Here is a 27,590-nt window from a genome sequence, read left to right as displayed (position 1 = left end):
CTGCCCCTGGGCCGCTGAGATAAGCGCGGGGTCCTCTTTCCTCCGCGGGGCCGCGGGACAACACGGCGTCTGTGTGCCGGCACACCTTAGCCCCCCGCTGCCTGGCCGCGCTGCCGGCCTCACGGAGCACCGCCTTAAGGAAACTCTAGAGTCGCCGTAGCGCCGGAGGGACAGTGAGTCCAGACTCCGCTCCGACATTGGTGGCAATTTTAAGTTTACATTTAGGGCCTTTAGCCTTAAATGTAAACTTTTATCCAAAGCAACAACCATTCACACCCTGACGGAGGGGGTCAAACCTGCAAGGCGACTGCCAGCTCATCAGGAGCAGTTGGGGTTAGGTGTCTTGCTTAGGGACACCTCTGCACTCAGCTAGGAGGTCGCGGGGATCGAACTAGCAACCGTCTGGTTACAAGTCAACCCGCTCTACACTCTCCTAAGCTGAGCTGGCCCATGTCGCCCTCATGCACATTCCTCCGCCCTCACCTCAGAACCGAGTGCTCTCCCCTCCCAGGGGTTGTGTAGCAGCGTGTCACGGTGACCGGGTTCTGGCTTTGGCCTTGGTTTCGAACCGTATCGGACGGTATCAAAATGTCAGGTGAAACTCTGGGACTTTCCAGTGCGAAACAAGGAAATAATATGGTATTGATTCAATTGGCATTTCAGAGTCTCCATTCTGGAGTGGGGCTTTATTCCATCGCTTTGTTTCAGAAATGGAAATTTGGATGGGTGCGGTCTTTTCGAGGGGGTTCACCCCCACCAAGATGGTAAACAGAGCGCTCTCTCTCTCTCTCTCTCTCTCCCTCTCTCTCTCTCTCTCTCCCAACACCAGGAGGGATATCAATCAAAGAGTTCATCCCGTGGCGCAATGGCATTGCATGCTGATGCCTTCTGGGAAATACAACAACACAACACAACGCACAAGCCCCCTTTGACCCCATGAGAACAACTGCCACACACACACACACACACACACACACACACACACAGTGATGGAAAACCCGGCCAACCAACGCCAGCGTTTGCTCGGTTTCCTCCACAGCGGAGAGGGCTGAACTTCTGAGGATAGAGCGGGAAGTCTATTGAACGCGACGGACAGGTGCTAACAGCTGTGGGCTAAGGACTAAAAAAAGCTACAAACAGTTTTCTAATCCAGACACGATTTCAGGCACAGAAAAACCGGGGCCTTTTCCCTCACTGGAAAGTTGAGGAATGTGCTAGAACACGCATCGCACATGAGTGGATGGAAATGGCTTCCATGAGGCGATGGGGGGGGGGGGGGGACGGGACGTAGCTGGGGTTGAGTCACTTTCAAGGGACAAACCCGACGCTGAAAAGATCTTTCATTTCAACCGTTTTCCCACCCTCCCCCTACTCCCCGTCGGCCCGCGATCCAACCCCGCTCTGTCTTCACCCTCACCCGATGGCATCATTGTCACCCCCCTCACCCTCAAGGGGGGAGGCCGTCACCCATCGTCACCACCACTCCCGAGCCACCCAGGGACCACTGCGGTGGGACTCCCGCAGCAGGTCAGAGGAACCAGATCAGACACAAGGCTTTCACAGATGGGAGCGCCACAGACCCTCCTGTAAGCCTACGAGGCATTCCCCATCCATCCAACCAGCACACCAGCTCACACACACTATCAGGACCTCCCCCCTCTCTCTCTGGAACCCCTCAGTCCACGGTCGTTTTGTTCTGGTTGAAAGGCTGATGCGGGTGAAAAGGAGAAGGAAGGAGAGAGGAAGGGAAAACATCTGTGTGTTGGAGTGCGTGTGTCTGAGTGTGTATCAGGGTGTGTGTGTGTGTGTGTTTAATACTGTGTACCCAGGCTATTTGCGTGTGTGTTTGTTTGCGTGAAGAGTGGCGAGTGTGAATGCAACACTTTGTATGCTTATTTGTGTGTGTGTGTGTGTGTGTGTGTGTGTGTGTGTGTGTGTGTGTGTGTGTGTGTGTGTGTGTGTGTGTGTGTGTGTGTGTGTGTGTGTGTGTGTGTGTGAGTGTGCGTGTGTCTGTGTGTGTGTGTGTGTGTTCTTGAGATCACGTGTGAGTGCAAGGGCTGGTAAATGCAAATCTAACATTGTGTATCCTGATGCTTATTTATGCATTTATGCGTGAAGTGAGAGAGGTGAAAGGTCAGAGAGACCAAGAGAGAGACAGAGACAGAGAGAGGAAGAGGGAGACAGCGAGAGAGAGCCAGAGGGAGAGAGAGAGGCAGAGAGAGAGAGAGGGAGACAGAGAGAGAGAACCAGAGGGAGAGACAGACAGGGACAGCTAGAGACAGAGACAGAGAGAGCCACAGGGAGAGACATGTTTTGGAGCATCTGGGGGGCCACTCTTATTCCTCTCCCTCTCTTCAAAACACAAACACCATAGCCTTGGAAAGACACTGATTCGAGAGGCGGGGCGAAGCTCACTAAGGATTTAACGTCTCGCGGAAGAACCCTGCATTCAGCTTATTTGACTGTCAAGATTTGCCATCAATTGGGAATGCGGTGAGACATTTGAAGGCCCTGTGAGAGGGAACCTGCCCAGCTGTCAGAGACATGTGTTTTAAATAAGTGGCTAACACACACTGACACACCGACAAACACTGTAACGTGTTCACATGTGTGTGTGCACGCACAGACAACACACACACACACACACACACACACACCACACACACACATCCACACACACACATTCACACAGATAAACAAACACCGGCATGGGCACACATGCAAACACGTGCATATATTCACACAGACAGACAGACAGACAGACAGACACACAGACACACAGAAACAAACATTGACATGGGAACACACACAGACTAAAACAAACTTGCCGACACTCACACACAAACACACCAGTACTTCACCCCCTGGAACACACACAGACACACATACATACACACACACACACACACACACACACACACACACACACACACACACACACCATCAAACCACCATCAAACACGGCCTGCTGAGCAGAGTTTAGTCTGCCCAGCGAGACGTTGAGATGAGGAACAGAGCTCCGACGGCGGCAGCAGCAGCAGCAGCACGCGGGGAAGATAGGAGCACGTCAGGACGGCCGAGGGCAGCATCTGCTCAGAGCTCCACAGTCCAGCCCTGTAATTGCCGGTAAGCTCCCCCAGAATGGACCAAGACCATCCATCACCGCAGGAATGACAGGGCAGGGGGACGCGGTTTGAAGAAGCCCTCCGCTCTCTCATTTTAACACGGCCATTTCCAAAAGGAATCACCTTTCATGTCCCTGTCTCCTTCTCATCGGCCGCCCGGAGGGGGAGTGGGGGGGTCGGGGTCAAAGTTGACTCAGACCACGAGGACCACAAGGGGTTAACTAACTCTCTCCTGCGGTGTCAGTCGTCCCGTCCGTCCGTCCGTCCCTCCCGACCCCCCCCCCCCCCTGTCCTTATGGTGTGTTCCCGAATCCTCGAACGGCAGACTTCCGAGTCGAAAGTCGAAGATCTCCCAGCTTTCTTGCGGCATTTCTCGAAGGCACGCCCCCTTTTTTGTCTTCATCTTTCGAAAATCTGAGAGTAGGCCGAGAGCAGTGATGACGCTCTCAACAAAATGGCTGCGCCCGTTTAGAGATTTTTTTTTTTGGTATTTGTACCACGTAGGTCATTTTAATGTCGATATTAAATGCTCTTACACTAGGGCTGTAACGATACGCGTATCAAACCGAAAATCGCGATACTCAAAGCCACGAACCTGTCTCGCGGTGTGAGAAGGCAGAAGCGCGATACGCCCTTTCTAACTCTGCGGTCAAATTGTCCGATTGAAATTTGCTAATAATTTGTCTAAATAATAGTCTGCTGACAGCGCCCCCTCCTATCGATGCCGTAAGTATGCGACTGCAATCCTCCGTGGCTACGGAGGATCGCATTTCTCCACAGCCGTCGAAGTGCTCATATGCGATACGAACGACATTTATCCAGAGGGGGCCTGTGTGATCCTGTCTCTAGTGTTTTGTGTGATTTGACTGGCAGTTTGTCTGCTTATAGGTCGGAATGAAGCGGCCACCGATTATTGACAGGATGGGTACTTTATTCTACCGGACTCGTTCGCTTCTTCACTAGACACACGCGCTACCGCTCGCTCTCCTCGCTCGTCCACTCACTCGCTGACGTCACTCACACACGCATACGCACATTGCCATTCTGGCGCACACACATATGCTACTCGTAACGCCTCGTTATTGCGACGTTCATGACATTCAGGTTTTTCTCCATCTATTGAAAGTTAGGCTATTAAACATGTTGCATTCTATACGGCCTGATTATGTAATTATTTAAGCTACATAGCCTAATAAGAAGTGCTAATAAGGATATTTGACTAAACCAACCACAGTTGAAAAAAGCATCCTCCCACACGTTATTTCTTTATTCATTTAGCTATACTTTAATAGTATTCTTTCTGTTCAAATCTGTTCAGTGTTCCAAATTATTTGTTATTAAATGCTACATTAAGTTAATTGGTATATAAGTGTTGTTTAAATAAAATGCTTTTTAAATTTCAAAAAATCGTGGGATGTATCGAACCGTGGGTCAAAAATCGTGATACAAACCGAATCGTGAGTTTGTGTATCGTTACAGCCCTATCTTACACACTTGATTACATTGATAATTTATTCCGGTCACCAATTTATACATTGCATGGTCTTGCTGTGCATGTGCAATACAATGTAAAGTTGTTTTGTTTGTTTTCGGGCTGGTTTGCTAAAGGGGCTAATGTAGCTAGCAATAAACAACGACTAGCCAATTTCATGCCACAATCACAAAGACGAACAGGAACGCTATGAATGCTCCGGAAGCGACGTCAAACGTGCAACTCGGAAGGCTGGCGTCCGAGGATTCAGGAACACGCCATTAACGTCCTACCTCTCATCTCCCAGGTTCCTCAAGCTGCACAGTGGGGATAAGTGTTTAACTTTAACCAGAAGTTGTAGCGCCCGGAATAGGAATTGCGGCACCAAACTTTTTTTGAGACCTAAGATACCTATAAGTCTGAACATTTTGAAATCCTTTTACCGCTCAGAGATCGAGCCATGGGCCGCTAAATAAAAATAATACCCGACCCCTAGAATAAACGAATAGGTACAACAAATACACTGTGAATACTTAATAAAAATAAAAAAAATCAATTATTTGTTTTACTCTGAGCCAGTCACCTCTGTTTCTGCCCCTATAGTTAAAGCAACGCAGGCCATAGAGAGAAGGTAGGAAGTGAAGAAACACCTAAACAACAGGTGGCTGGATAGACCTTTAAACGATGAAACTGAGCTACCTCTCCTTCCCGCTTCTTCCATGTCCTTTACTGTACTCCCGCCTTCCTCCTTATCTTTGGCCTTTCCTTCTTCCTCTTCCCTCTCCCCCTCCAACTAGCTTCTACCATGTCTCTCTACAGCTGCAGGTTGGCATTAGTAAGGGGATGGGTAGTCTGGGCTAGAGACCTGCGCGGGACTGTTTTCTTCATCCCGCTCCTGCCCGCTCCCGCTGATTTTCTGACCATTACCGCCCGCGCCCGCATCGTGTGTGTTACACTCCCGCCCGCTCCCGCAATGTGCATGTCCACTCCCGCCCGCACCTGCAAAACTCTGAGAATTTATGCCCGCACAATAATAGAGATGCATTGATTTTGTGTCTTCTCCTGTCCCGCAGGAGAAAACACGTAATTATATAGGCTATTAAAAAGAGACTCATGGGCTGCGTGTCTTTTGACGCACTGGTCTAGCGCTCCTATTTCGTTGTTTTCATTTTTCAATTCAATAAGGGCTGTTTCATATTCTATTCTCCTCTTCTGTAGGCCTATTTTATTTATTTTTCTACCTTTATATAATCACGCAGTGATTGAGGATATTGTCTCTTTTCTAAGTTAGACCTGAACCCGCAGTGTTTTGTTTTACCCGCCCGTTCCCGCCCGCAGCAAAGTTCAAACCGCCCGCTCCCGCGAGATTTGGGTTGGGTCCCGCGGGACCCGGCGGGACCCAATCCCAATGCAGACCTCTAGTCTGGGCCATTTTTGACACACACACACACACACACACACACACACACACACACACACACACACACACACACACACACACACACACACACACACACACACACACACACACACACACACACACACACACACACACACACACACACACACACACACACGTAGCTTACAATGGCGTCTCCACCAGATGACGTGATTGGCTGGACCGCAGGTGTCCGATGAAAAGCCAGACGATGAGCAGCGAGTGTCAATTAGCCCCTCGTTCGTTTATGTCTCTCACACATCCCTTCTGTGATCATTCGAAAAATGCCGCCATTCCTGGTTCTCATCATCCACTCCACTAGGCCTGTTCTGAATGATAGATCCACGTGCGTGCGGACGTGTCATACCGCTGGCGTCTGTGTGAACGCTGTAACAACACCCCTCTTGTTATAGCCCCTGAATCCACCCAATACGCCTGCGATGACGGCGAATCAAAGTGGCAACATCCTGCAAATATACTGAGATTAGCCAGGAGGGAGACCGATACCTTTCTCACAATGCACAGTTCCGGAGAGCAGGGGCAAACACGCATGTACACACATGCGCACACACATACAGACACACACACACACACACACACACACACACACACACACACACACACACACACACACACACACACACACACACACACAGCAGTCCTGTCAGGCTGCCAACAGACTCCAGATCTGTCCTGGCTCCGTTGTTCAAGGCTTCTCTATCTCTTTCTCTTCTTCCCTCTAATTGGCCAGAAGCAAGGAGGAATGTTCTGGAAAGGATATCTTTAAAACAGTGATCTCTGCTCATGGGTATTATTCAGTCATTTAATGAGGCTGCCATCTGAAAAGTGAAAAAAACAGAGTGCCTTGAAAGCAAACCTAGACATGTGACTACTCACAGGAGGTAATATCCCAGTTTGTGTATAAATGGGCCAAAAGGGGATGTTTTTATGGAAGCCCTCTCTCTCTCTTTTTATCCCTTGTTTAGGAGCACAGGGGCCTTTCAAAGAACCCTGTCGACACACACACAAACACACACACATGCACAAGCACACACACACACACTTTGACTTGGCGGGCTCCTGACCCATCTGACTGGCCCCTCACATGTGTGAGAATGTCACACACACATAAACACACACATATACACATTTCCTCCAGTACAACATCCACATTAAACGGTTATAGTCACACCAGTCTAGTTGCAATCGCACACAAAATTGTGCATAGACTTCACTTTCATTGAGATTGTGCGCATACAATTGTGCACAAAGAAACTTCCAAGAGTGCACACACAAGTGCACACACACACACACACCCCCCATCCTTCCATGGCCTGGAGAGAGAAAGAGAGAGAGAGAGAGAGAGAGAGAGAGAGAGAGAGAGAGAGAGAGAGAGAGAGAGAGAGAGAGAGAGAGAGAGAGGGAGGAGAAGAAGAAAGGGGAGAAGTGTGGGGCTGATGGGGGACAGGTCAGTGGGGGTGGTGGCGGTATTTATAGACAACAAGGGGAGGGATGCCCTCGTTAGTTCACGCCCCACCAGGCCAGATGACAGACGCGCCGCAGAGAGCGATGTGACCGAATTACTCACTCCAGCGCCCCACGAGGGGGCCCTGGGAGAGGGAGAGGGAGGGAGGGAGGGAGGGAGAGAGAGAGAACAAGTGAGAGAGAGAGAGAGAGAGAGAGAGAGAGAGAGAGAGAGAGAGAGAGAGAGAGAACCGATTATGAACCTTTCCAATCGGTGCCCAGTGGCCTATTTACCAGAGTTGTTTACAAACAGCTTCCTATTTCCACTCCCTCCGTGACTGTGATGAAGTAACAACTACGCTTCAACAAAAAAAAACACCACCAAAAGAAAGAGAGATGACGGGGTTAGGGATGGAGAAGAGAGGGGTAGGTTGTTTTTTTTTTGCCCTTCAAAAAACTATTCTTAATACGCATGCACACTGCCCCATCAGACACGGATTCGACATGTGCCGACACATACACTAACCTACGACGACAACAACAACAACAGACAACTACTACCAACAGGTACGGCCCACTGGCCTGCTGTTGGGGACTTGGTGGTCATGTGACCACCTTTAGCATCTTGGACACAACTATTCCTAGGAAGGGTTGAAGCGTCCACGGTAGTGCGTTGACATCCCTGTCAGACTACGGCGGATGAGGCCCTTATAGACCGGGTCAGCTCCGGTTCCTAAGGAGGCAGCCCCATGGCTAGTTAGCTTCCCCTTGCGCAGAGGCCTTGCTCTTAATCCCCCTCCTCAGGGTCTGACAGAGAGCACTGGGGGGCCGGCCGCACACCTCTGAGGCCGGGACCCGACCCCGACCCCATCTTAAACACCGACCCGAACCTCATGACTCTCTGCTGCAAAGATTCAGAGATAGGTGGAAGACTTATGTCTGATGACGTGGGTCTGTCGGGCCGATGGCAGGAAGTAGAGAAGAGAGAGAGATGGAGAGAGAGATAGAGAGAGAAATGCTTGGAGAAGATGACACACTCGTGTTAATGCAGAAAGGTACACATGAATAGAGGAAAAGCTGCAAAAGAGAAGAAAGCTCAAGAAAGGGGGATTGAATGGAACTGAAAGATCAGAAGGATTGAAAGTGATATGGATTAAAAATATAGAGCCCCCCCCAACAGCTCAAGGATTTATACGTGAACCAATGAGAGAAGGGAAGAGCTGTTTCCTGTTGTGATGCATAATAAGGGTTCCGTCTCTCTCACGCCGTCTCTCTCTCTCAGAGTCGTGAAACTGCCCATGTAGGAGAAGGAGCAGTTGGTTGAGAAGGAGACGGATGAGAAGGAGAAGGAGGCTGTGTGGGTCACAATTAGTTACAATTCCCATCATGGTCATGCTCCAAGTTTCTGAGCACATTACTACCCACGATAATATTTGCTCTCATAATCTCCTACCATAGCCCAAGTTAATTAAGGTACTTTTTAACAACCGGCCAGGAATGCTACAACCAATCTCGCTGTACTCTCCCTCACTCTCTCTCCCCTTCTCTCCCTGGGACGGCCAGTTAATGACGTGAGATTCACGATGTGTGAGTTTCATGGGAACTGCAGTCCAAGGGCCATGACTGTACTGTGAGTTAATGTGGCCGCCGTCGTGGTTGGATTAAGGTGTTGCTTATCCCCGGTTAACCTCTCTCACTTGGACCAGGAGGAGGCCGATGGCAGAACCGTCTAACCTGCAGAGCGAGGGCCGGAGCGTGACCGGTGAAGGATGCAGTTTGTTTGAACCCGGTATGTAAAAACACTCCCTGAGGTTAGAAGGTCCACAAAGACAAATCGAGGAGGGCCTCTCTCTCTCTTTCTCTACCCCCCCCCCCCCCCCCCCTACCACCACCGCCCCGTCTCTCTCATCTTCCTCTGAGAACGCACACACATTTAAACACGGCCACCACCATATACAATACACTCCTTCGCCCAGACTTCGTTGAGTTCAATCGTCTCAGAGCTCCTCTCCCTCCCCCCCCCCCCCCCCCCCCCCCCCCCCCCCCCCCCCCCTCCATCAGCTCAGCAGGATCACTGATGTGAGGTCTTTTGTGTGACGGGTCAGGCCGGCCCAGCTCGGAGCTCCTTTGCGCCCTGACCGGTGACCCGGGCACCACCTCTTGAAGAGGTTTTAGGGTCACGGGTTCACCGCAAGGTGACTCAACTGTGAACACAGGCCGGCGTCCTCTTTCAAAGAGACCCCCCCACCCCCCCCCCCCCTCCAATTCTTTTTTTTTCTTCCCCTCTCAAGATCCCCTCTCTCTAACCTGATCTCCGCCTTTGCTTTCAATACCCCCTACCCCCCACCCCCCCCCCCACCCCCCCCCCCTCTCCTGCCGGCGGCATCGTCAGAGGTTGACCCGCTGTCTTAGCACTAATTAGCATAGCATCCCGGAGCGAGGAGAACAGGAAGGCTAATAGGGGGGGGGGGGTTAAGTGGGCGGGGGGGGGGGGTAACAAGGGCTGGAGGCGGGGGGTCTCAAAGCCTCAGGTTGCCATCCGTAGCCATCACCTGACCGCCTTTACATGGGTAGCCGGGGCCAGAATGCAGACAGTCTGGAGAAATGCATGTATACTGACTCGTGAAGTATATAGGGGATGGTGAGGGGGGGAAGGGGGTTGTGGTGGTGTTGGGGGGGTGGGGGGGGCTGCAGGATTCAAAGGCATCCACGTGAGGTGTGTCTCAGTGTTCTGTCTGCAGTTTGCTGGGTTTTGTTATGTGATCTCTGACACAGATGCAGGTTTTGTCAGGATCGGACGTGAATAACGCAGGCAATCATACCAGATCTAACCTGTTTCTTTGTACAGGGAAACCCTGTACAAAAAAAAAAGTCAAGTGGTGAATTGTTCATCTGAAAATATTTCATAATATATCAGTTAGGATTTGACAATCAGTCGACTTTTGATTGGGCCTGAGGATTCAGATTAAATTAGGCAAAATGTAAATCAGGGAATATTGCTTTTGTTGCTCTTGGTTCGGTTAAATAAAGTTGTTTTTTTAATAAATATATATATGATCGCCAACGGCAGCCACTTTCAACAACATCATTGTTTTCAGTTGTCACTGTATTGAAAATATGTGTTTGCTATGCACTGCTGTTTTAAATGTTACGCGAAAGTACAATTCACTAATAATGTTAATATCCCAGTTTGAGACTTTATTAAACGTTTTTATTTGACACTTTTAGGGCAGTTCAAGCCCCCATTCAGCTGACGATTTGTATGCTCATAAAGATTCAATGTCCTCTTGGCTTTCCTGGTCTGTCTAAGTCTTTGTATGAGTATAGGAGGACCACAGAAAAAAGAAAACCCCCAAAGCCACAAGGGGGAAAGAATTAACCCTGGAGGAAGGTTCTTTCCTCGGTTGGGACAGCAGACATAGGCAGCAGTCCATTTCATTTCAAAGTAAGCGCATACATGAAACTGTGTCTCAGCACCAGCAGAGGACCATGATAGCTCGGGTCTGTTTCTTACCATTTCGTCCCCACACTCCGTGCCGTCGGCCGGGGGCATGTGTTGTGTCCGACACCCTTTGTGGTCCCCCTCTGCACTCGTGCACCACAGCCTCTTGCATTGTATCTGTTGAATAGGTTAAAGTGATAAGCATCCACGTTATACATGACATGGCATTAGGGGGCAGGATAGTGCGGTAATGGCAAGGACTGACATCCCAGCTGCATTCTGCTGGATGAGTAGCCGACTGAGAAATGTAATCTAAGACAGCTTCAGAAGTTATTATGAATACATACACAGGGGATAAAAACGTTTTTTTTTAACATTCATCAGTGAGCCAGGCCTGAAGTGACCTCATCTTCACCGGGTACAGACCCAGGTACAGTCATTTTAACGTCGACTGTAAATCGAGTGTGTAACCGACCTGAAAGCCGTCAGAAATCCAGACACCAGCATTAACAGCCACCTGGACCGCCATTACGAGCGCTAACGGGGTTAGCCGCACGTTACCCTAGCAGTTTGCTGGCGAGGGGCCAACGAAGGGCTGCGACCACAACTAACAAGGGGGGCTCCTTTTCTTCTTCTTCTCTTTGTTTTGTGTCGGGGATGTTCAACAATGCATCCAGCGAGACAGCTCATTAAAGCAGAACAAAGCTAATTTACTTATAAAAATGATGCCCCCCCCTGGTTCGCGTTGAAAAGGAGTACTGATTAAAAGCAGCAGGTAATGTGTGTGACTTCATCATTACAGGCCCATGGCGGTGGAAGAGCCACATGAGTTAAGAGGAGGGCTTTGACGTGTGGTTATGGCGAGTCATACAAAGAGTCTGAACGTGCTGGGATCAAACACTCAGGAAGTGCCGTGTGTACACTACACGCCGTCGTTCAAGAGTGGGATGAAAGTAGGTGAAACCCTGAGTACTCCGAACCCCTTCCCCCAAGGGAATGTACCAGGGTTTGGATGGGCCTGTGAGGAGGTTCCATGTTGATCCGATCCCATTTATCCCGACTCGTCTGATACAAACTACACAGACACCAGATGGTGTATGAGCACCTTTCTTACCGTATTTATAAACTTCATTGACAGAAATATGGCCTACTGCTCTTTTTATGACTGCTTTGGAGACAAATGTCTGCTAAATGGTAAATATTACTATCAGAAATATGTCCTGGAGGCGACAGAGTCATGGTGGCTCATCATCATTGGATTCTGCCTTTTTTAATCTCGCTTTGACCCACTTACCATGTATGGGCAAACTTGGGAACCAGGTCCGAACATCAGTTCACACTGTTTGTTGGCGTTGTAGAGATGACCGGGAAGAAGAGTGGGCATCTCGTACTTCCTAGCTGTGGGCTCGTCCAGCAGACACTCCCCATATCCAGTGCTGAATGGAGAGGAAAGAAAGAAGATTTGTTATTTTAAAGCGAGGAAAACGTACACCGTCATGATGTGGGAACCATTGTACATTCAAACAGGCCATCAGTACCATTGGGAGAGTTATTTTAGAAATACATACAATTCTGTGTATAATAACTGTTCTATAATTGATCAATGTAAGTATACAGGCTAAGTAGAGACCGTATCATTTAGCTGGGTAGGGGCCTTGTATTTTTTCAACAGTTGGTGGTTTACCATTAGTGGTCTACTTGTTTATAAACCTGCTAGTAACTGCTTGCCATCGTGTGTTATCTGATCTTCTTTATGTGGGTGGTCCACAAAGCTGACAACAACAAAAATGATGCCATTTCCTTTCAAGGTTTCTTTTCAGGTAATGTCAGTGATAGGTGAGCCAATTGCCAGAACGTCAACATAACCCACCGTTCACGCAGACGGATGGATCTACATGTTGACCTGTGTGTTTGTACCTCAATAGCCGTGTTTTTGTTTCTCCGTTCAGAAAGGAAACAAGCGCTTCATGAGCCATAAAGAAGCCCTGATTATATTACATCAATCTGAAGCCATCTTAGACCATAATGAAACATTTTACAGGTCTATCGGCCACACCCAACCTCCAGACATCCTGACGGAGACAACAAAAGCACAGCTGGATTGAATGTATGCACAGATAGCTTGGGTGAGCTTTAAAACAAATCCCACACAAAGCCCAGTCAAACACCATTAGTCTAGTCTTCAAGTCTTGTTTTATTTGCCTTTGCCTCGCCAAAAAGGAAACCGAGGGATAAGACGTGTATAGATGTTTATTTACACATGTCTGCGCCACTTCAACAAATTCTGCATGGGATAGGGCAGCAACAAAACACCTGTTCCATACAGTGTCAGTGTATGTTGCGAAGGGCCGTAATTACCTGTCATCAGGTACAGTCAATGTTTTTCAGATCTTTTCATCTTATACCTCCTCCGCTTGTTGTGTTTTTTCTTTTTTTTAGGATGAGAGAGAAAAAAATGGCGCTCAAAAAAGTGCCAGGGACGCTGGGAAATATGCTATAGGGGCCGTGAACCTGGTGCAGGAGAGACGCAGTCGTTGAAAGGAGTGAACTCGCCCGTGGAGCCATCATAAAGACAGTCCCATACACGGCGCGTCTCTCACCAGCTGGTCATCTGTCTCATCAAGTACAGAGCAGGGCCAACCTGATGGCAGCATTATTAAATCCAGGACAGATGGGACGGCAAAGGAGAATGCGGTTGTTTTTTTTTATATTGTGGAGATACACCCCCTTTCCCTCACCCCCTTTCTCTCCCCCGTTTGGGTATTTGGAGACCCGAGGGTGAAAGCGGCTTGGCCAACGGAGAAGACTCCACACGTGGAAACGTTCGGTAGACTACTGAGACTTCTTTAAAGTGGATTTATCTACGAAGATGCGAGTTTGTGCAATGATAAAGGGGAAGGAGCGGCCATGTTTTACCACTGATGGTGGAATTTGCCGTAAGATGGCAGTATGCTGTGGTGCAAAGAAACAAAAGGAAGTTGTTTTGGGGGAATGGGACTTCCAACTTCTTAACAAGACCGCTTCTAAGCTACAGGAGTGTGCGTCAAGCAAATGCTGATTGGTTGAGCCAACACAGAAATAGTAAAAAACTGCGCAAGCGATATAAATTTCAAAAGGATGTTTCAGGGCATTTCTAACTGACCTTTTAAGGTTTGTTAAGGGTTTCGGATGCAAATAAAACACACTGTTAAAGGAGTACCAATTGTACCAGCTGTGGTACCATTTAGTTGAAAAAAAAATGATTTTATGCAACATTGACAGTTCTCGGGCTGTGTAGCACTGATTTATGAGGGTATAGTCGGTTGTGAGCTGCGGGCCTTGGCATCGCATTGGAAAATGATAGGGATCGGTAACTACTAATGATTATGTGGCTTTTAACACCCAATCCACGCACAATTAGTGGGGTGGTGGCAGTCAGGATTTTCATTTTATTTTATATTAGGGTTTCTGTGGCTTATATCCTTTTGGCGGGAGGCCAAGGTAGCGAATGAATGGTCTCTTTATGTCGCGGTTCTGACAAATTCACATCACACAAAGGCAGGACGCTTTTCATCAACTTTTCAAGTGTGAGAGCTTTTTTCACATTATTACACCGATACTGAGATCATAGGATAGGCGGTGGTGGTAGTGGCGGTGGTTGAGAAGGAGCAGAGGAAGAGGAGGCAGAGGAGGAGGTGAAGGAGGTGGAGGAGAGCGACACGACGGCTTTCTGAAAAGGGAAGGTGTGTCGATTGAAGATGAGGATCAGGCACCCAATTTGCCAGTGGAGCCGGCATTGGCTTGAGTGCTCTCTGGTGAGAATGGGCAGCCCGATCAGAGATATACTTGACCGGGTCAGCCCTAGCCTCCAGAAGTAGGGGCTGGCTACCTGGCTGGTGCGTTTCTCATTGTTTCCTTGGGAGACAAAAACTTCAAACTAAACAATTGCTACACTCTCAAGAGCCCTCTTCTCCCCACTGAAGCTCCCTGCTTGAGGCGGCAACCAAAAACAATCTTTTTACTCCCATAGGGAACAGATTACTTGAAGGGTAATTGAAAGAACACATTTTGATATCAAATATATCAGAATGGCCCGAAATGGTTCCAAGATGTGAATGCTTGGATGAGAAGAAGATCTGATTCTGATGAATGGTGGCATGTGTGACGGATTGATCGCTCTGTTTATTTCACAAATCCCCAGCATGTTCCGATATTCAAAGGGCTTTGTACGTTCTTCCTAAAGCTACGGTTAGCGAATCGGCTCCCACCCAGTAAAACCCTGCAACTCCTTCTGTACATGCGTTGTCCATCAACATCGCTACGCCTCAATTAAAAATAAGGTCCCAGTCATCCCGGGATTGGATTAGCCACACATTACAAAACATCTCCCCCTCGCACACGAGGCCACCACTGTTAATACAAAGCAGACCGCGGATAATGACAAGATTCAAGGAGACGCCGATTTCCCCCCCCACTGGCCGAGCTCATCGGGTTGTAGTCGTCATCGGAAAGTATGCGACGCGTAACCTTAAAGCCCCAACGAGAGGCGATGCCTGGCGCCGCTGCTGCTCCCAGGATGCATCTGGGCAACAACGCACCTCATTGTGGAGGCCTCCACAATCGACAGAGGATGGGAGTAGGGAGAGAGCGTGAGTGGTGCCGGGGGGGGGGGCTGCTTTTGGGGATGGTGGTGGGGCGCGGGTGTGAGAGATCGAAGGGTCAAGTCAAGGGAAGATTTAATTAGGTCTGACATTTCGCCATCTCAAAAGGGAAGTCCTTCCCTGGGGTCCATGTTCCTCGGCAGCGTTCTGAAGAGGGTGCACGGCGGGGTTGCCCTGCGTTACAGATTCTGGCGAGCGAAGGCACGGCACTGACTTTAATGACTGTTTGCCAACCATTGAGGGACAGAGGGAGAGCGACAGATAGAGAGAGACAAAGAGACAGCGAGAGAGACAGCGAGCGAGCGAGAGACAGCGAGAGAGAGAGAGAGAGAGAGAGAGAGAGAGAGAGAGAGAGAGAGAGAGAGAGAGAGAGAGAGAGAGAGAGAGAGACCGAGAGAGCAAGAGAGCGAGAGACCGAGAGAGCGAGAGACCAAGACAGAGAGTCAGGCTCTTTCAGTGAGAGAGAGAGACGAGGGGAGGCTGTGGGTGTGTGAGGGGTGAGTGGTGGTGGGTTCAGTCGCTCAGGTCAGCTGTGGAGGACCCCTGGATTCAAACAGGAAATAGTGTCTCAGCTCCGGGGCAATAACAACTCAACATAGTTTACACTGAGTTGACCTATATACATGGAGCTGCGCGAGAACAGAGTGCCTTGGCTCGTAGGTGGAAGAACCGCGGATAAACAAACGGCGCCGTGGAGCAGGCGTCCACATGGCAGGACGGAGGATCGCGATTGAATTAGGCCACTTTTCTCTCTTCCGTCAGTACAGAGAAGCTGGCGTCATGAAGATGATGCAAGTGTTTTCTTTGGAAATTCACTTTCTTTCAGCAAGTAGACACATTCTCGCTTACTGAATAAACGTCTGCACCGCTCACTTCCGATTCAAAAGCATCTTGTTCAATTGGTTCAGACGTGTTGGGAGTGTGACTTTCCTCATTTGTGCTTGTCTTCTTATCTGCCTTCTTTTTGCCCTTAATCATGAACATGAAATACATTTGTGAACAGAGGCAGAGATTCTGCTGCAGGTACCTACTCCAGAAACTCGGTGATGTACTTGCGGCTGCACTTGGACCAGAACCAAGGGCTGGTGTCGTAGTTGAGCGTGGGCGCCATGACGTGGAACTGGTGCTTGACGCCGGCCTCCTTGCACTTTGGGTTGTCATCATGGGGCATGTTGAACCTGGACCAGAGACATACACATTGTAGGGGGGAGAGAGAGAAAGAGAGTGTGAGTGACTGAGTGAGTGAGTAAGAGAGAGAGAGAGAGAGAGAGAGAGAGAGAGAGAGAGAGAGAGAGAGAGAGAAGAAGGAACACACACACACAAAGTGTTACGAGCTACTTAGTGGATCAGTCATAGTGAGCAGGATAAGTGTCAAGGGGTTTATAATCTGCCAATTTTAACAAGGGATTAAAGCGGACCAACCCCTTTGGATGACCAGCACGCACAGATGCAGGCGCCAAACTGCATGAAAAGCGGAATTTAAGCACACACACAATAATGGAACACACACAAACCCCACAGAACAGACACACACACAAGAAACACACACAGAGCCACAGGAAAAAAGGTTCATCCACGGACACATGTACAACATCAAGTGCGAACTGCGTCCGCAACTCTGCGATTCCTCGCCTCAACAGGGTTCAGATGAGCTTAACCCGACCGCTATGAGAGGATAATACGTTAAAGACCGCCTGATGAATCAAACTGACCAGCATATTCTCTCCATCATCCCGCCAATATAGTGAGACCCACCTCTGGCTCACCTCCAGGAGGTCAGAGGTCACCGGCTCACATTTTCTCAGGGCTTAACGCTGAGGGAGGGAGTGGTGGAGGGAGAGGGGGAGTCAGGGAGGGGGGGGATGGAGGGAGCATGTGCTCAGAGACCCATATGGAGCTGCGATGTAAAAAAACATGCTAGAGCAACCAAAGTACTCGCTTTCCCAGATGCACATCAGTGTATTCTTCCCAGATGAACAGCAAGTACAGAAGACTATGTCTATGTGCAGAATGGAGCTTTATCATTGCAGATGTATGGCTCTGAGCTGCGGTTTGGCATATGTATGATACATGGGGAGAAACGGGTGGATCACAGACTCCTGCAGGGAATAGAAACACACACACACACACACACACGTGGTATAGTTTGTGTAGTGTTTAAAGGGCAGAGCTTCAGGCAAGGGGGGTGAGGGGGGGAGGTGGGCTAAGGGTCATGACAGGACCACAACATAAACAAGGTCCATCAGAACTGGCATGTGTCGACCCTACGTGAGGCCCTGAGGCAGAGATTGGTTCAACCCCAGCCTAATTACAACCTGCACTACTCAGTCCTTCTGATGGGGGAGAGCTACTAATACACTCACTAAACTGACCCCAGATAGGTGCAGTACCACGACGGTGGAGGTAACATCTAGACAGGACCATAATAAGGAATCGGATAGGTTGTATGTTCTGATACAGAAATAAGCCCAATTATTTCATTCAGAAATTAGGTAAAAAATGTAACAACAATACCACCTCCATGAGGAAAAGCTTTAAGGACTATCCATGGAAAAAAAGCTTTATTGACACAAGAGACAACAACAATTTCAAACTTGAAAACTTCCCATCCGCATCGACGGATGCCTTCAAACAAACTTATAATCACTAACTGTCATCCCTCAACACACATCTCTCTTCCCCGACCACCACCAGCACCACAACAACAATAACAGCTTTGCAGTCAAAACAGCTTTGCAGTCAAAATCCTCCTGCACTGATGTCTTCAAATAGAGAACACGGTGGTCCCCCGATGACAACAACAACAGATACAACTTCCCTGAAATGCAGTAAATTACCCTGCGAGCATGGTGCTCAGCAGAGCCTGAACCATGACGAAGCCGTCGGGATATCCTGCGATCATAAATAAGAGGAACGGCCAGTACTGTGAGGCCCGTCGGGGAACCTCCGCCGTCGGCACTGCTGGAGTGAGAGTGAGAGCTCTAGTTCCAACTAAGGGACATCCAATACAACCCACTGATTGGGGATTTAAAAAAACCAAAGGCCACGATAAAACAGTTAAGTCGCACTGGGTTGTATTTCTTTGCAAACTGTCGCTAGCGGTCTGAGTTTCAGCAACCCGATAGCCTCGTTTGCCGCTCCCCAGAAGTCAATCTAATCGGGAGGGGAGATTTAACGGAATTTGCCGTCAATTAAGTTTTGGAATGCAGCCTTCTTCCCAAGCTGTCAATGGGCCCGAATGTCGTAACAAAATGTGTGTGGGAGGCGGATTACGTCTTAAGACTATCTAAGACCTTTGATTGCGAGGGGCGTGACAATGTACAACGTGTTGCCTTTCACACCTTAACGACTCTGCCGCACTCTCAAATCCTCCCAAACCCATTACACATTACATATTCCTCACAGTCAGCGGAGAAGGGCCTCCCTTCCATTAGTCAGAGTCTTTATTTCTCTAAACATGCGGCTCCCAGTACCTGACACTGGCATCCCCAGAGGGGCTAAACACTCACAAGCACTCCCGCCGTCGAAGCGCAGGCGATTAACAACGCCAAGAAGCGGAGCCAACTGGCTGTACAGCTCTGTTTGTGCTGCGGCGCTGAAACAGTGCTACGCGGGGGAGGTTGGACAGAAAGGGAGGGAGGTGGCCTTCCACTCTCCCTGGGCCAGGAAGGGCCTTTCTCCTGCTAGCCGGCTGCTGCCTCGGTCCAAACACTTCACTGGAGCAGTGTGTGAGCGGGGCAGCGTAGGAAGCAGAATTACTCTCATTCTTAGCCAGTGGCTCACAGTGCCGGCCGTGACACTGGGCCCATTTACCAGGCAGGCCACTTGGAAAGAAAGGAAAAAAGCCAGACGCAGAACTGGCTCTCGCTTTGACACCCGCATGGTGCGAGGGATGGAGCCAGAAAGGGTAAAAAGGGAACAAACGGGGGAGAAAAAGGAATGACAGCATACAGTTGGGGAAAAAAGAGTCGTACAACATCCGCTTTAGTGGATTAGGAGTGTAGATCTTCTAAAAAGGAGGTCCACTTCAAATGAACCTTTCAACATGTGAAAGAAACGTGTTGGAACTGAAAAGAAAGCAACGACTCGTACGGTACCACTGAAGAGTTAGGAAATAAAAAGGATGATGTCATTTTCATAAGTGCTGCTTTGATTTACAAAGGGTCCACTATTCTGTCAACGGAACAGGGGGATCTAGATGTTTATAATAGCAGTGTTTGGAAAGGATTTTAAGGATTCATATGTTGTGACTTTATTATGTGTCCACAAAGCAGGTCATTCATTCATTCATTCATTCTGACAAACCGTATGATCTATTTAAAATGTATATTTCTGTGGCAACATTTTCTAGGAAACACTTTTCGATGGAGAGTTGCGTCATGCTAACAGTGCCATCACAGGCTTATTGCGCAGTGTGCTACGACCGGAGATTGACAGGCCTATGTTTACTGATGCAGGGGTGGTGTTATCTCTCTTTGAAAGTGATAGCGTCTGCAACAGGGCTAGAGCCAGCTCAGCTCCTGAATGCTAATGTCTTAGCTCCTGGTGATTAAACCACTTGAAAAGAAAAAATGAAAAAAAAAACGCTGAATTATGACGCCATGTTTACTTACAGACGACACCAACCTTCAAAACATGGGAATAAGAGCGATCTTCTTCAAAACCACATCAGAGAACACATTGGCGTTGTCTTTTCATGTTTTTTGCGGCTAAAACGGCTGGTGGCTCCAGACAGAGCTATGACACCCAGAGGGTTAACTCTCCTGGGGCGATACAGTAAGGCATTAAGGTCATCATGATATTAAAAACACACACACACACACACACACACGAAAATCACTTCATTATGTTTTGCACCTGCTTCTACCGAGCTTCACGTTTTCTTGATAAGAGGGCTTTGTTGGGTTGGGGGCAAATGTGAATGAGGAAGGGTGGTGGTGGTGGTAGGACGGGATGGTGGTGGTTTCGGTGTGTGTGTGTGTGTGTATTTGTGTGTGTGCGTGTGTGTGTGCGTGTGTACCATGTCAACACTTACACATGGCCCAGCTCGTGAGCGATGGTGAAGGAGGCACTGAGGCCGTTCTCCTCGCTGATGGAGCAGCTCCGGAACGGGTCGCACATGGTGCCCAGCTCCGCGAGTCCTGTTGGTTAACGCACACACACACACACACACACACACACACACACACACACACACACACACACACACACACACACACACACACACACACACACACACACACACACACACACACACACACACACACACACACACACCAGAATCATAGGACTGGTTGAATAAGAAAGCACTGTTCTGGAGGTGATTAAATCATTCAAACCCACAACTTGTGTGCCGTGTCAGAGAGATTAGCATGGCTGCCAGTCGCCCCCTAGTCCCCACTGCTCTGTCCCCATTATATTATTAGCTGACAAAAAAGAGCAGAATGCATGAGCCTTGAGCCACAGAGGGGAAAGTTAATTGAGGTTGACTGGAGGCAAAAGACTATGCAACGATGAAAGGAGGAAAAGAATAGTTCACCTAATGTGTCGCATTTGTCCTTTGCCCGGCAGATGTCTTCCCTGAAAAAGAGGACAAAAACACAAATCACATGAATCCCTCCCCTGGGGTGACGAAACCCAGGCGGACACGTGTCTGCATGATGTTTCTCTTGTGTATTTTTTCTCTTTTGACTTACTTCCACATGGGGTGGATCCAAGACATCCGTGGATGGTGGGACATGGGGTAAGGGGTAAGGGGAGGGTATTATCGGTGTATGTATGGGGGGGTGAGCTCGGAGGGCGACGGAGTGAGAGCTGGAGGCTCACCTGGTGATGAGGAGGGCGGTGTCGTGGTGGGACGGGTGGCTGTCGTCAGGAACATTCTGGGCCTGCTGCCACACGCAGAAGTTGTGGAGGGTCTGGGCGGCGTTGAAGTTCACCGTTGGGCCTTCCTGCGATGGAGGGAGAAGAAGAGGAAGATGACGAGCTTGGGGACGTAGGGTCAGCAGGGTTAACTCAGTTTAACGTTTTAACTCAGTACCTGGGATAATCACTTTAGGACACGAGTGGAAATGTTAGACCTTGTTCCAGACATTCTAATACATCCATATGCTCGCCCCTTTTCAATTACAAAGTACCCCCCCGAACACAAAACATCTTAACAGTGACGCGCCCCCACTCCTACACACTATCACTCCATCGAAACAGACGTTAAGGTGTTTTATAGTATGCCGTACTATAATTCTACGTTAAAAGAAAATCCGCCACTTTCAAGCCAGGGAGCCATGTCAGCATTTGGCCGCTTGCAGGTGGCGAAGCCATCAACACATTGTAACATTTCTCCTCTCCGCTTTTCGAAAAGCAGGCCTCTCCGGAGACGTAGGACCGTACAAGGCAGGCTCTGTGTCCTCCTCCTCCCCCCCCGCCTCCTCCCCAGAGACAGAAGGGAAATGAAACCCACCACCAGCTATAGGGACACCTGCGCTGACGTCAGGCAGCGAGCTAGGAGAGAACCCGACCACACTGAAGGGGGGGGGGTTCCCAGGTGAGCTCACCTGTTCATTGTGGATAATGACGAGCTTGACAATCACAATGTTGATGAGGTTGCCTACGCTGGGGTCCCGGTACACAGCTGCTACCTGTAATCACACAACACACACACACAAGAAGAAATGCAAACCTCCGCCGGGATGTAACAAGGCACGCATTGAGGGTTGTTTTGATGGAGCTGTGGTTTGGATTGGAAAGGCTGGACTGATGACCGAGGGTGTTTGGTTGAAACAACAAACCTATGTGATAATAACATGTATTATCATAATTTAGGTTTTTTGTTAACATACTATAACAGCCTTTTTTTTTTTTTAAGTTACCACGTTCATTTCCCTTATCAATTAAGCTTTTTGTTTGTTAAACCATACATCATCATAAATTATGTTTTTTTTTACCATGGAATTTGTGACAAAATCTCCTCCCTCTCTACGCTAGCTTATTGATGGCTCACTCATCCAATCCAGCAAGACCTCTTCAGAGCCCACTGACTGGACTCTAAACGTCAGCAGGATACCTGGAGCCATGCATGACCCGAACCCTCTGACAGACCCTCATTAGCCCACCACAAACACTTAGCTCCTATTAGCCCCCCAGCTCATTAGGCCTGCACGAGAGAAGGGGAGAGGCTAGAAGACACAGCTACCTTTACTAGCTCGGCGTCTAAAGGACATGTTGCGTGCGTCCTCGTGCACCAGTGTGTGAATTCATTTAGGTCGGTCCTTGATCCTGGTCTGAGCTGGAACAGCCTCACACAGTGAGGGACCAAATTACAAGTTCTGGAAACCCACAGGAATGTCCCCAGCAGGAGCGCACACACATGCAAGTGCACGGAAACACACACATACAAACACACACACACACACACACACACGCGCGCCACACAAACGTACACATTTTCTCACCCTACAACACGTGTTGTTGGTAGGGTGAATTTAAATGAAATCATTCTCATCTTCATATCAGAGACCTAAAAGTGTGTTGTGTGAAAGCACCCCCCCCCCCCCCCCCCCCCCACCCAGATCCCCGACTGGCAGGGGGTTATGTGGTAACCATGGCGATGCTGGACCAGGCTTGGCAGACTTCCCTGTTCCGTTCAAAAGTGATTCCTGTTAATTTGGTCGAATAGTGGGCACTTCCAATGGATTAAAGTCTGCAAGTTATGAAAGAGAGAGCGTAGCGTGTGTGCGTGCGTGCGTGCGTGCGTGCGTGCGTGCGTGCGTGCGTGCGTGCGTGCGTGCGTGCGTGCGTGCGTGCGTGCGTGCGTGATTGTGTGTGTGCGTGCGTGCGTGTATGTAGTGGACGCCTGTGGATGGATAAAGGTGTACAATTTTCATAAGCACGTAAACATTACCACAAGGGGTGGTCAATTTAGGGGTCAAAAACGCAAATGTTGTCATGTATTCTCCTAACCGGCGAGTTGTTTTGGGTTGTGTGTGTTGTGTGGGCTGTACGTTTTGACATGTATGGGTCAGACCAAGATCCGGATGGTTCACTCAAAATACTGGGGAGCGCTCTATAGCAAATCTTATTTTCTCGCCAGTATTAGGGATTTTTTTAAATGGGGAAACTTTCAAATTAAATGATTTTAACATTCTTCATATACTGTCAATCTTAGTGGAGGACAGGGTTTAATTGAATGACTGATTGGCTTCACGGGTAATCGCTTTTTACAAACGACACCCGACTGTGAGACTAATGTACAGTTCTTAAGGCTATCAAGATTGGTGAAGGGGTTGACTTTCTGCCTCGAGCTCCCCCTTCTCTCTCTGTCTGCATCTCTCTCCCCTAATCACTTCCTCTCTCCCACTCTGTCTCCCTCTGTCCTCCCCTCTCTCCCCTTCTCCCTCTGTCTCACTGTCTGTCCTGCCCTCTCTCCCCTGCTCAGTCAGGCAAGCTCTCTCTCTCTCTCTCTCTCTCTCTCTCTCTCTCTCTCTCTCTCTCTCTCTCTCTCTCTCTCTCTCTCTCTCTCTCTCTCTCTCTCTCTCTCTCTCTCTCTCTCTCTCTCTCTCTCTCTCTCTCTCCCTTCCTCCCTCCCTTTCTCTCTCTCTGACATTGACCTCACCATAAGTTAAGGTTGAGTCAGACGTTGTCATCTTACTGCTAAGATTGTAGTCAATATGGGAACTTCATAAGTTATGGCATTTAAGTAAAACAGCACAAAGAGTTTGGTTGCTTTGGGACAAACAAATGACTTGAACTAGGACTCTCCTTATCAGAATAATGACAAAATGTTCCCTAACAGGATTATCAGTGAAAATAAAGCAACAAGATTCTAGACCATGATCACAGATCTATTGAGTAGCACAAAATCCAACTCACAAAATCACTTCCATGTGCGTGCAATAATAATATAAATCATAATAATGATAGTATCATGCTACTTTTACTACACACAATATAAGCACTATTACAACCCACTTCTAAGACTATAAGATTAGGATAAAATGGGAACCATTCTAATTTATTAATCCCAGATGGGAAATGACAAATAACTAACAATAAATTACATTATACGGCAATCGGTAGAGGCTTTTATCTGAGTCCTCCAATAACATGAGGATCTGGAACCACCATCATCAACAACAAAAAATAACAATAATTACAGGCATTATAATCATTCTAATTATAACAAAAAAATTAAAAAATTATTACAAAGAAATTATATTAATTATATTTAAAAGAGAAACATCATTTTACTTACTACTGACATGATTGTGAGGATGTAGTGCTCCAGGTTGCGTCCGTGGTGTCGCACCATCTTGGCGTCCGCCGTCACCATCAGCTCCACGTAGCGGGGGTAGGACAGGAAGCGCTTGCGTCGGCTGCGAGCCCCGTGGGTGTCGGCGGGGGTGCTGGTGGTGTTGTTGCGGCCTGGGTTGGTGTCGGTGTTTGGGCCGGGGTTGGGGTGTTGATCGCGTATGGCGTCGCTGACTGACTCCAGCTGCTCCGCCATATTCCTGTTGTTCTCCAGAACCACGGGCCCGGACGCCTTGTTCTCTGTTGGGGTCATAAAAAAGGGAATTGCGGTTTCAACACCATGTGGAGACGGGCTCCAACACTTGCCCTTGAGAGAAACGTAATTATGTACATTTTCTTTTGCAAAATCACACGTTGTATTTTCTTTCCAATCATTTTGAATGTGAAACGCCGTCAAAAGGAGAGCTCCGGTTTTTCTAGACGTGACGTACTTTTCCAACCAAATACAAATCAAAACACTCCCTGCCAGACATGCACATCCATAACTATTTCTATTTCCTGAGGAGAGAGCCGGGAACGTCTACAGGCAGGGCAGAGGCATTCAGCTTAGCCGCATTCCTATGACATAACGCTCAGCATTCTGGAGGGCTGGCAAGGCCGCCATAACATACCGTATCATCTCAAAGGCCAGAGAAGAAAACAGTCGCCGGAGCCAACATGCGACATGCGGTCACTGGTGAGCCCTGAATAGCTGTTTATGCCCTGAAGTCAATGCCTAGACTAACAGAGAAGATCCCGTGACGCCGTTTTTATGGCCATGCCCGCGAGGCACCCGGACATCAACCCAGGCGTGGGCACCACATGGCGGGGCAGAAAATACTGGACGATACCTTTGGCCAATCAGATCCACTCATAGTTTTCTCCTTCTCTTTCTATATATACCTGTATATATATATATATTTTATTTTAAAGGAGACACTTAAAGATATTATTTTTATTTTTTTAGTATCCCAACCCAGCTGCTCAATATGAAGTTATCTGCACATGGTCAACGGGTATTGCTTCCAGTCCTTTTACTCTCTCTCTCTTTCTACGCCTCTCTCTCTTTCTCTGTCTCTGTCTCATAAGAGACCTCAGCTGAAATGCACATGTCGAGTAAAAGCTGCTATCAGCAATGGATTCCATCACCATGAATAACTACAAAAGAGAAAAGCGAGAGAGAGGAGAGAATATAATTGATAGTGGGGATTGTTCGATTCAAAAGAAAGGCTCAGATAGTTAAGACAGGCATAAGCAGCAGGGGAAGAGGAAGAGGGTGACTTTCTCTCTGAGAATGTGTCCAAGATGTCAGCTTAGGGAACAACAAAGTATGTAGGTACCAAGTTTCATGTTGTTATTTTTATGTATACACACACGGGCAACACTTGTTCTCTCCCAGTTATACGAGTGATGAGGGGGAGGGGTACTCCCGGGCACAAAAATGCACGGGTCCTGCCATCAGGACAGGCCGAGGATGCACCACACAAGACCGGACCAGACAAACACAGACCTGTCAGCTATAGAACAAGACAGAACAGTACAGACCAGTCAGCTATAGAATAAGACAGCCCAGGATAGACCAGTACAGACCAGTCAGTATAAGGCCAAGACAGACCAGAACAGACTACTAAGCTTAGGCCAAGACAGACCAGTACAGGCCAGGACAGACTCTTTCTAGGACAGAGAGGCCCAGCCTCTGAAACGCCTCATCAGCGCACACACACGGACATCAAAGAGATCATCAAAGACTCTGTCGATGCTGCTACAGTGTGTTACAGCACGATGGAGGAGGGAGAGGGAGGCAAGGGAGGGAGGGGAAGGGGGAGGGACAGGGAGGGAGGGAGACGGGTAGGGAAGGGGAGGAGAAGGGGAGGGGAAGGGGGAGGGACAAGGAGGGAGGGGAAGGGGGAGGGACAGGGAGGGAAAGGGTGAGGGACAGGGAGGGAAAGGGAGGGAGGGAGACGGGTAGGGACAGGGAGGGAGGGGGAGGGACAGGGAGGGAGGGAAAGGGGGAGGGGAAGATGGAGGGACAGGGTGGGAGGGAAAGGGGGAGGGAGACGGGGAGGGACATGGAGGGGAGGCAAAGGGATGGAGGGAGGCTAGAGACACGCGGAAGGGAGGGAGGGGAAGAGAGACAGTCAGGGAGGCAGAGAAAGGGTGTGTGAAAGACTGAGAGGTGAAGAAAGAAAGAGTCAGAAAAACTACAAAAATATGGTGGCTGTACTAATAGCTTCTAAATTAGCTCATACTATAGCCACACACACACACACACACACCTACACACACCCACACACACATCCCCCTTTTCAGCGGGGGATTGAGCTGCGGCTCCACCATGAATAGACAGGAGGGACCTCTCCGAACCACTGGGTACCAAGCCTCAACATCATCATCTTCATCTTCATCAAAATGCGCCCGTGCGCGCACCCAACACCACATCAAGAGCAGTGCTCTGGAACTCCGTTACCCAGAAACACTCTGTAAACACCAGCAAGTAACTACAGTGATTTCAGGTACGGGTTATAAAGAGGTAGGTAGGAATAAATTGTTTTAACATATTCAACATATATTAACCTAACCTAGCCGACCTTCCCACAACCAAACACATGTTGCTGATGTTCTAGTAGCACTGTTGGTTATGTATTTCCCGATATGTTGAATCTAAATCAATTTCAACACTATGGAAACAGTGAAAATGCAGGTTCCTTTGCCAATTTACGAAAGA

The 27,590-nt window shown here is 48.7% G+C and overlaps 1 protein-coding gene across 1 annotated transcript in view; it reads right to left on the bottom strand.

The window, feature by feature from the left end:
• LOC115550239 (A disintegrin and metalloproteinase with thrombospondin motifs 20) overlaps positions 1-27,590 on the bottom strand; it is a 95,330-nt gene that overhangs the window by 55,470 nt on the left and 12,270 nt on the right. The window contains exons 4-11 of the mRNA XM_030365069.1: positions 24,831-25,126; positions 22,135-22,218; positions 21,407-21,531; positions 21,120-21,160; positions 20,616-20,721; positions 16,612-16,758; positions 12,235-12,376; positions 11,013-11,117 (exon numbers count right to left, since the gene is read on the bottom strand). Coding sequence (XP_030220929.1) covers positions 11,013-11,117; positions 12,235-12,376; positions 16,612-16,758; positions 20,616-20,721; positions 21,120-21,160; positions 21,407-21,531; positions 22,135-22,218; positions 24,831-25,126 — 1,046 coding nt within the window. The remainder of the gene's footprint in view (positions 1-11,012; positions 11,118-12,234; positions 12,377-16,611; positions 16,759-20,615; positions 20,722-21,119; positions 21,161-21,406; positions 21,532-22,134; positions 22,219-24,830; positions 25,127-27,590) is intronic.

The sequence above is a fragment of the Gadus morhua genome, chromosome 9 (genome assembly GCF_902167405.1).
Source record: "Gadus morhua chromosome 9, gadMor3.0, whole genome shotgun sequence".
NCBI classification, from domain to species: domain Eukaryota; kingdom Metazoa; phylum Chordata; class Actinopteri; order Gadiformes; family Gadidae; genus Gadus; species Gadus morhua.
The sequence above is the reverse complement of the archived record's forward strand: the minus strand, read 5'-3'. Positions and strand labels throughout refer to the sequence as shown.